Here is an 11168-nt window from a genome sequence, read left to right on the forward strand (position 1 = left end):
ATAACGGCCACAGCTGAACGTTACATATAAAAAAAAAATACATTTTTTCAATATAAACTTATTTATAATATATATTTTCATATATTATATATTTTATATAACTATTTAATATATACATATATACTTTTTAGAAAAATCCATTCGTTAGTTCGAAATATGTTTTTTCTAAGGAACGACATATAAATTTAATTGAATTACTCCTGAATACAACAAAATTATAGAGGAAACTAAGCACGCATCTTATTCTTTAATAAATTAAATCCATTATATAAGAGATAGTTAATAATTATTAAAAAATATGTCGAAAGTCATAAAATGGTATTCAATCGTAAAATAAATGTTATTTGACTCGCGTAGTATCACCTAACTGTTCTCAAGTGATACTGTATACGTGAGTATGTATGTGTTCTACCTTCTCTCTTCATCTATCTTTCTCATGGTCCATGCGACCACACACATATGCATTTACAAAATAACATATACAAATATTATACAGCTAACTTCCCTCTTCTCGTTTACACGTGCACATATGTATAGATGTTGTGTATATGTATGATGAGCATGAAGATGGAAGCATATGACGCAATCGATGACACATATCGACTGCGGAATTTTATTTTCAAAAATGAAATAATAGAAATATAAATTTTAACGTTCATATTTTATACGATTAGCTAAAATAAAAAGAAAAAAAAAGAAAAAAAAGAAAAGAAAAAAAGGAAAATATATATCATTTCTATGTATACGCGACACTGGAAAGATGAAACTACGAGTTCTCTTATCCCACTTGTGTGTGAAGCGAAAGTCGCCAGCTGGCAACGCTATTTTGAACGTGTTGCGACGTTGCCGATAATCAAATTGAACAAGTTCAAACGTGTGCCCCGCGTTATTCAGCTCTTGGAAAAAGAGATATGGTAGCTAAGCGTATCGTTGATACAAGAAAAAACGTGTTTTTTTTTTAAATATTTCTTACATATATAATTGATATGGAAACTTACAGAAAAAATAAACTTGATATCATTTTTTTTTCTAGAACGTTTCTTATCGGAATACTTTGTCCTTCGATCGCTAATTTCAAAAATACATAATCTTATTATTCTTGCGCTGCGAATGGCGCACATATCGCTTCTATAATATATTTCCTTAATATTTCTATTCTATTTGTATGCATCTTTCTATGCAGAAGAAAGAAACAAGGAAATAAAACATCGAATAAAAAAAATAAACAACAATACTAAGGAAACGTAATTTAATGAATGATCATTAATTAATCCACATATATATAGAGCTGTAGAGAGGTAGAAAAGCTATAAGTGGTATCGGTTGTGTTGGGTGGTGATATCGTCTGGACAATTTTGCTAACAACAGCCGAATCACCGTTGTTGCATCCCATAGCTGGACAAGAAGTAAGTATACTTAGTTTCGACTAGCAAAGAAAAGATCTGGCAACATTGCAACTGCGTGAGACGATATGCGCGGCACGAATAGCAGCGACGTGTGAGCCCCAGCGTGGTTGTATTGCGACGTTTGAGGTGGGGCGGGAAGACAGAGATGTGGAAAGGAGTGAGAGGAAGGATAAAAGTTTCCACGGTGGTGGGGGGTAGTTCGAGCGAGCAGCTATGTAAGGAGGATTGTATGTATTGCGTTGTGTATGTGTGTGCTCAGTGATTGTAGGGCAACTCAGTTCTATGATACGAATGTATGTATGCGTGGTATTGTGTGTATTTATGTATATACAGTAATCGCGTCGATACGTCACTAAGAGGGGAAGCTCCTCTGTCGGCGACGGAGAGTTAACAGAAATTTTCGTAGGAGTTTGTTGGAGAGCTGTATCTAGTTCCCTTTTTAAACCCAGAGCGCGCTCAAACGAAGGTCCACAATTGTGTGAAACTATCATCATCACATTTACCGTATAAGGTTTATATTCGTCGATGTCAAGAACATGACGTCGTCGCACGATTGTAAATACTTATTTACGTGCGTTTAAATCTTTGTTAGAAAGGAAGAGTTCGTCATTGGGTAAATCCCATTCATCGAAGCCGATTGAGAATCGATTTATCGCGGAAACAACTATTTATTAATTTCTACGTCCTATATATCTCTTCGTTCGTTTAAATTCGTTAAATTACTTTTAGTATCCTTACATCATTATTTATAAATATTTAAATATTAGCAACAACGAATCACATGAATATAAATATTTTAGTTTTCGTTAATGAGAATGTCATGTATGTATATATATAAATATTCGTTCAATCAAATAAACATTGATCTCGTAAGGTTTAAATTTAATTGGTACATAACATTTCAAAATTCGATAGTTAAGAATTAGCTTTTCGATAAAGTCGAAATCCCTCTCGTAAAATCGAAATTGTTATGTCCTTCGAGTCAGTTTTAAATGAATTTCAAATTTTTGTAAAAGAACGCGTTAACATCTGTATTATAATGTAAAATGTTATGAATTATTACAAATTACACAATTACACAAATAAATTAACGGAATTTTTTCTAAAAGTATTGTTATTAAAGAAAAAAAAAAGATATATATATATATATATCTTATATATATCTATATACGGCTAAGAGGTATATAGAGGTTTTTTTGAAAATATTCGAGCATATAGAAAGTTGGTAAGATAGAAGAGAGTAGTAGCGCGATTCCAGTGAATATATGCGCTCGTGTTTCTCAGTCAGTGAAATCAGCGTAGAAGGAAAGAGAGAGAGAGGTAAAGAGAAAAGGGGAGTTCCCCTTCTACGAAGTCCTATCCCTACTACTCGACACACCGAGGTTGCCACTGCTATTCTTTGCGGGGCCATAGTTGCGCGAGTGTGCGTGCGTCTGTTGAACTACGTGCGACCAGCCCAGTGCTGTTAGTAATGTAAGCCTTTCGTTCTCGTATACGTGTCGAAATAAAGAAAGAAAGAAAGAAAGAAAGAAAGAGAGAGAGAGAGAGAGAGAGAGAGAGAGAAGGAAAGAGCGAAAGAGAGCGCGCATTAGAGCTCTAGTAATCGTGAAAAGTATTCTTTCGTTAATTTGGCTAACCATCATGCCGTTAAGTATCGGAGTTAATTTAAGAGTGACCGGCCACTGTAATCAAGGCGGTCGTAAGTACATGGAGGACATGTTCAGTGTGGCCTATCAACAGACACCGGATGACAAGGATTTGGAGTACGCCTTCTTTGGTATTTTTGACGGTCATGGGGGCGGCGAGGCAGCGGCATTTGCTAAAGAACATCTTATGGATATTATCGTTAAGCAAAAAAATTTTTGGAGTGATCGAGACGAGGATGTTTTACGAGCCATCAGAGACGGATACGTGAATACACATTATGCGATGTGGCGGGAGCTTGGTAATAAATAGTCAACAGTATTTATATTCCTTTTTTATCTTTCCTCTCTATCTCTTTTTCTTTCTCCTTCTTGTTTGTTTGTTTGCATCTGTCTCTCTTTGTATTTTTTCTTTCTTTTCTCTTTTTCCTTAGAACGATGATTACATTCGATCGTGATAAAAGTCTCAATGATGAGGAATTAAACTTATAATTCGTTACTTTTTTCTCTCTTTTCCCTCCATTTTTATAATAATCTACTCGTTGGCCCGCGTATTTCCCCTACCCATCTTCTCACCCCGCTACTGATTACGTTAGAACTTAGGTTATGTAACTCGTGCTAACCTAAAACTGTCTGATTTAATCGAATTTTAAGTGTATTGGAAAATTATTCTCATTTATTATATTATTATTAGAATGAAATTTCATTTATCGTGTTTCTTGTGTGTGTTTTAATGTTTATATTGTTAAGTTCAATATGTATATATAAAGACATATGTATATGTATATATTAAATATACACAAATATATATATATATATGGTCAAAGTTTAGTTCTGAGAAACAAAATATTCATAAAAATAATGAATGCCTTTAGAGTAAAAATAGTATACTTTACATTTTGTATTATTTCTTTTTCTTTTTATCAAGGAGAAAATATTTTGTTTAAAATTGCCTTTTCATACATAAATATCGCCTTTAAGTTTAATGTCAGCCTTTTCATATTCTAGGCTATTATATTTTTATTTTTATTATATTTTTATTATATTTTATTTAGGCTATTATAGTTTTTCAAATTTTTTTAATTAAATATTTTTCCATGCTTCTTGTAGAAGTTGTTAAAGATATCCAAATAAAAATTCATTCCTTGTTTATGGAATTAACACAATTTGTTAATATTTAATATAATAACGATAGATAATTTCAAAATTTAATCTTTAGTTTATGTATAAATGTAGACCTTTTTTGCTAAATGCATACTCTAGTAAAATCCTTCTTTTTTTAACAGATAAATGGCCAAGAACGGCATCCGGATTACCATCTACTGCTGGCACTACAGCAAGTATAGCTTTTATAAGAAAAGGAAAAATTTACATCGGGCACGTAGGTGATTCTGGAATAATATTGGGATATCAACCGGATGGAGATCCGCAGTGGCGTGCTAAAGCATTGACTAAAGATCATAAGCCTGAAAGTGGTCCAGAAATGATACGCATACAGGAGTCTGGTGGGAAAGTTGTTAGCAAATCAGGTGTTCCACGAGTCGTTTGGAATAGACCACGAATAGGACATAAAGGTCCCGTTAGAAGATCAACTCATATAGATGAAATACCATTTCTAGCTGTTGCCAGATCTTTAGGTACATGATTGCAATCGTTTATAGTAATGCAAACATGAAAAGAAGATTGGAGTTGTTATTTATAAAGGATTGTGATAATCTGGTAGAGAAAACAATATATTCTATGATTCATAGGTGATCTTTGGAGTTACAATTCAGAACTAGATACATTTATAGTGTCTCCAGAACCAGATGTTAAGGTTGTTACAGTTGATGTTAGGTCATACCGATGTCTTATTTTTTGGAACAGATGGTTTATGGAATATGTTGACTTCCCAAGCAGCCGTAGCTATTGTTCAGGCTGCTGAGATGCACAATGAAAAACATATTATAGCTTCTCAACAAACTGGCAATGGGGTATGTTGTAAGATTACATTAAAATTCTAAAAATACCTTAAATAAATATATATATTTATTTGATAGCAGGCTGATGTACAAATGTGGATAAATCCATCTAAAAGTTTAGTAGATAGAGCATTGGAAAGGTGGTTATCGACAAGATTACGTGCTGATAATACAAGCGTTGTAACCGTTATGTTAGATCCTCCAGGACCTTCTCGTAGTGAGGTAAAAACCCTGTTTTGTTTTCTTTAAAACATGATATTCCGAAATTCATCTTTTTGACGGGTTCCGTAAATCTAGTGTTAATATAATTAATGTATTTCTTTTTAAAGGTATTGTTAAATCAAAAGAAAGAACTCTCACCAAAAAGTATAATACATCATCATCAAGGAGTTCAACCTCTCGATCCAAATGTTTTTAATGAAACTATTGAAAAACCTATATCAGATACTGCCGCCTCATCTGTTTTAAGTCACGTGGCACCAAATGATGATTCAGATATAAATGGTCTAAAGCAACCAGATTCTTCTGATGAAATTAATGAACATTTAGATAAATCTACAAAAATTGAGAATAATTCATATGTCGAGAAATTAATTTTAAACGTAGATACCTGTGATGTCGATAAAATTTTAGCGACGAGAGAAATATATGAGAATATAATATCTAATATTGAAGGTATTATTCAAGTAGCTGAAATTTCATCATCAGATATATCTGAGGAAGTAGAATATACAAAATCGAAGGAATCCAAAGTTTCTAATAAGACTGAAAATTTGAACAAATTGGATGGCGATGAAAAAATAATACAAGTTGAAACAAGTAACAAAGAAAAAAGGGTAGAAGATGACAACTATGATGATGGTGGTGGTGGTGGTGGTGGCGGTGATGGTGATAATGATGAAGAAAATGAAGGTAGAGATAAAGAACAAGAAGAAAAAATAATAAAAAATATTAGTGCAAGTGTTGTTGAGGACCAGATGACAAAATTTCAGTTAAGTCATAATATTGAATCGAAGACTAAAGAAAATGGTGAATCAAAAGTTCCCAAAATGATTCGAGAGAATGTAGCATTAAACGAAACTTATGAAATACCACCATTAGTTATTAGTAAATTCGAACGTTCTAGCGCAATTATACCTAGTAGAAAAAACACATTACAAGACGTTGAATTGTTTAATGTATTAAATGGTAATCAACGATTACCAAAGCAACAACATACATTAATATCATCTAATTCAGTAGATGAAATGAGACCATCGAGAAGACGACATAGTTTGAATTTACAATCCCAGAATAATTTTTCTGATACTCTTCCTATAAAATCTAAATCGTATATGACACTTAATTCGAAATTGAAGTCGAAAAGTACAAGGACGTTAGAAAATAATGAAGAATTTAGTAGGAGTTCTATAAGATACAATAGAACAACAAATAATAGCAGTGTAAGTAGTACGAAACGTAGACATAGTACGATGTCGTCTCAATCGGTAACAACAGTTGTCTCAGGATTAGAAGAATCATCGCCAGAACCATGTTTGAAAAGAAGAACGCGTTCGGAGGATAGGCCAGTTCCTCCCATTGATGAAAACAATCCAGCTAATCAAACCATGGAGGATCCAAATAGTCGTTTGAGTTGGCCTATAACTGATTCTTCTATAAATGGTAGATCATCAGGTGGAGGAGGCAGTTCTAGTTCTGTTTCAGTACAAGAAAGACGATTATCTTCGCCAAATACTTTCCAAAGAAGAAGCTTAGGGAAAAAAGCAACACCGACTAAAAGTATTAGGCGATCTTCTATAAATGGACCTGCTCGTTTACAACAATTGAGAGGTATATTTGGATTCAGAGATTGGGATCAAGGAAGAAATAATAGATCTAACAGTTGCAATGACAGAAGGTTAAATCGTACTGCAGGCATTATTGGACCATTGGATTCTGGAATACCACAACGTTGGCTTAGGTTTGTCTTTGTTATTTGTTAAAAGTGGATACCCTTTGCATTTCTTTTTCATTCTTAATATTTACGATTATTATTATTTAAACAATCAACAGATCAGACACAATGGCTGCAACACCGGTTAAAACATTGCGTTCACGTAACGTCGATATTACTGGTCACACTATTTCTGCACAATTAGTTCATCATTATGGAGTAGTTAAGCAGAATCGTTTATCTTTACCCACCAAATTAAAGCAATCCAATAACAATGGAGTATTACAATCTAAGAGGGTAAGGTCTGCTTCTATGTCATCAAATAAATTTAAACAAACAGGTACTAGTGGTACAAATGTAGGAGCATGTTCTACAATAAACAGTACAAGTACAGGACCAAATAATGGTTCTGGTATAGCTAAATGGGTTAAATCTTTATGTAATCCTAGTGCAAGATCATTGAGTACACGATCTCGCATCAAGCGCCTTGGTAAATGAAATTCTATAATATATAACTTTCCCTATGTTTTTGTTCATTTATTCAATTAGTATTACGTCTTTTTTTTTGTATTTTCTTTTTCTGACTAAGTTTTTTCATCCCTCTTCTCACCCCTAAGATTATTTTTAAAATACAAGCAAATGAGTACCAATTTAAATATAGCATTTTATATCAATATCATAACCGTTATATGACATGGATTGTAGATACATCAAGGACTTTGTTCGTACGTTTTTTTTTTTACTGTATTTTTGTTTTTCAAAATTGCCCTGTATAAGATTTGTTTATTTTACTATAATAATGTAATCATACTTAAGTAAATACACAAGCAACAAATCTACATAAACATAATAATATCATTAAATAGATGCAATGTTTATATGCATCACAATAATTGCTGGAACAACTATATATATATATATATATATATATATATATATATATATATATATATATATATATATATATATATATACACATTTTTTTTCTTTTTCATTCAATTTTCAGAAATAGCAAGATTTTTCTTGTTATTATAATAAAAGCGGTTTTTTTTCTTTTACACAATCCACATATATGTTTAATTATTAATACATTTTTATAACAAGTAGAAAAGTGCATGATGACTAGGATGTAATATATGTGGAAATTACATTCCGTATTAAAAGTAAGATGCATAATTGTTAATAGAATGTGTTTTATGTTGTTTTACAAAAAAAGAAAAATTGATTCTATTTTAATTATTTTTTATTTTATAATTGAAAAGTTCACTTTTTGTTTCTTATTCATAACTATCCAATAACGATTAGTTCTTCCAGCAATACACATAATATTATAATGTTAATTAAAAAGATTAACATGCCTTTTATCCAATTAAATATTTTCTTTATTCGCATAAAATATATTATTATAGAAGGAAATTATAGTATGAAAATCAAATTTGCAAATGTGAAAATCATTAGATAAATTATAATGACCGTATGAACAAGTTATGACTTTTGCAAAAAAAATATCGTTATTTATACAAAAAAAAAAAAATTAGTTAATACAAATACAATTTTAATGTGAAATGAAAAATTTAATAATATATTTAATTATTATTAATTTATTAGTAAAGATATAAAGAAAAATTCTTAAAAAAAAAAATGTTTTCCAAAAATATTTAAATTTCAAGAATACGAAGAAAAGTTTAGAAACATTTTATGAAAAAAGTGATAAAAAAAAATGTATAGCAAAGATAATTTGTTAATTGACATGTGCCTATAACAGTTACCATTTTAACATACATGTGCAGTACATTCACATACCATGCACTTATGTATATAAAAATAAAAGTAAAAAGGTTATATGTATATATATATATATATAATATATATATATAACTATATATAAAACAAAAGGATTTAAATCCTTGCATCGTTATCATGTTTTGTTTTCTTTTATTTTTAATAAATTGTATAGAAATGAATAATTATTTTTCTCAAAAAAGGTTATGAAAACTAGTATGAAAATATATGATTTTAAGTCTTATTAAAAAAAAAAAGGTTGTTTTTTTGGTATGTGTATGTGGTGACTGTTGCATAACTGTATATAAATGTATATATATATATACTTATAATTATGAATCGACCGATATATCAATCAGTATATATATATATATATTTATAAGATATATATATATACATATATATATATAATGGAATTTGAATGTATGTAGTTAAAAATGTACACTATCATGCTATGAAGAATTTAAAGTATAAAAAGAAAGAAAGAAAAAATTAAAAATGATTATTATATTCTTCATTGCATTTATTTATGTATAAATTTGATAAGAAAAAAAAAAAAATAAATTGAAATACCTTCGACACAGTATTGAAAATAAAGAAATTTAAAAAAAAAAAACAATATAATTAAGTAGTAATAAAATAATACTAATAATAATAATGATAATAATATAAATATAAAGATAAATATCCCTTATAAAGAGACTAAGAGTATTTTCAAAATGCTGTAATAGCTGTTTTACAAAAGAAATAGAAATAAGTGGTGAAAAATATAATAATGAAAAAGAAAAAAAAATATCAGAGATAGAGAGAAATATTTTATCTCAGGTTTAAGGAAGCGTGAAAGTACGAAAGGGATAAGAGTATAAATGATACTTTTGAACAAATGTGTGTGTGATGATCACGTTTATATAACCTGTATATTTTAATTAAATAAAAAAATATACACATAAACTCTATGATGAGTTTTTGTACGATATTATTATATTATAATCGCCAGATATTAATAATATAATGATTAATTATTATTATTCTTTACTCTTATCTTTTTTTCTACCTGATTGGCAATATGTGCCCCCTCATTAGTCTTTTTTTATAGGTGATATGAACACTTTACTATTATTTGTGAAAAATTTCAAAATATTGTCTAATTTAAATATTCATATTCTTCTTCATCAAAGGTTTTTTCATTTTGTTTTTGGAATCCACTAGTTCACTTCTGTTTTCTTTATACCTGTCCCTTCTCTACTATCTTTGGTGAACAATTGCTCTTCCGATTCAGAAAAATTACTTCCTCTGCAAAATTCTAAAATATTACTTATACAATTGTAAATCAAAAAAAAGAAATAAATATATATTTTTTTAATTTTATGACCTGTTCTAAGCGATGATTTATTACATTCTTGAGATAAAGTATTTAACATTTACATAGAGAGATAAATTGTAGGTTTCCAGAGAAAAGAAATTCCAAGAAGCAGACGAATAATCAAGCATATGTACTTCAATTATTATTATTATTATTATTATTATTATTATTATTATATAAAGTTATCTAATTTAAAAAAGAAATGAAAAAAAGATTGTTTTAGATGTCGGTAGAAACAAGAGATCTATGGATTTAAATTATTTTTAAATAATATCAATTAAATCGGCTAATTAATTTAACGTATTGAAAAATTCTCAACATATTAAAAAAATATAATAATAATAAATTATCATATAATTGAAGAAAATTATTAAAGTATGGAGGGTAGAGGTAAGGAGTATCATCTCTGTATATGAAAAAAGTGTCCGTCGAAATGCATTCAATTAGGGTGGCGCCACAGTAGCTTCAGGGTAAATTTTAAAGGAAGCGCCAAATATTATTAGAGTAGGATTGAGAAATAAACAAGGAACACAAACTTTACCCATAATTATTTTGTTATTCACATACTTTTTTCATAAAATTAAATGATTAAAAAATCAATAAACGTACTATTCACAGTTAACGAAATAAAATCACTCTAGCTACACGTTTTCTCATAATAATTCTTTAAGGTTATATTTACTACATTATTTTGTACTACGCAAGTAGTTGAAATTTTCAATAATTAACTACTTTAGTCGCCAATAATATTAAATTTTTTAACTCGGCATACTTCAATTCGTTTCTAATTGCTACACTCATATCATACCTTTTGTCTACATCAGCGCCATTCTGGAAGGTTTTTGAACTATTATTTATAGCATACGTTGGACACTTTTTCAAATTTTCTCCCATAAGAGATGTTACTCCTTACCTCTATCCTCCATATATTAAAGTTATGTGTATACCAGGGGTATAAGTAAATAATAAAGAAAAGAATAAATATCATTTGACTTTATTTTTTTTTTTTTATAAAACAAGAGAGGAACGCAATAATCGCATCATATAGTTTTTATAATGGCAATTAGAGATTATAAAAAG

The 11168-nt window shown here is 29.5% G+C and overlaps 1 protein-coding gene across 1 annotated transcript; it reads left to right on the forward strand.

Moving 5' to 3' along the window:
* The first annotated feature begins 1517 nt into the window (after positions 1-1517).
* Positions 1518-7599, forward strand: Pp2C1 (protein phosphatase 2C). The gene is given in 7 exon segments (XM_015319053.2): positions 1518-3351; positions 4336-4686; positions 4801-4904; positions 4906-5022; positions 5092-5232; positions 5340-6970; positions 7063-7599. Coding segments are annotated over 7 exon segments (3027 nt in total). The 5' UTR covers positions 1518-3047; the 3' UTR covers positions 7442-7599.
* Positions 7600-11168: the final 3569 nt, after the last annotated feature.

This window comes from Polistes dominula, unplaced genomic scaffold (genome assembly GCF_049000335.1).
Source record: "Polistes dominula isolate Pdom_NZ unplaced genomic scaffold, Pdom_raw_medaka contig_24, whole genome shotgun sequence".
Taxonomy (NCBI): Eukaryota; Metazoa; Arthropoda; class Insecta; order Hymenoptera; family Vespidae; genus Polistes; species Polistes dominula.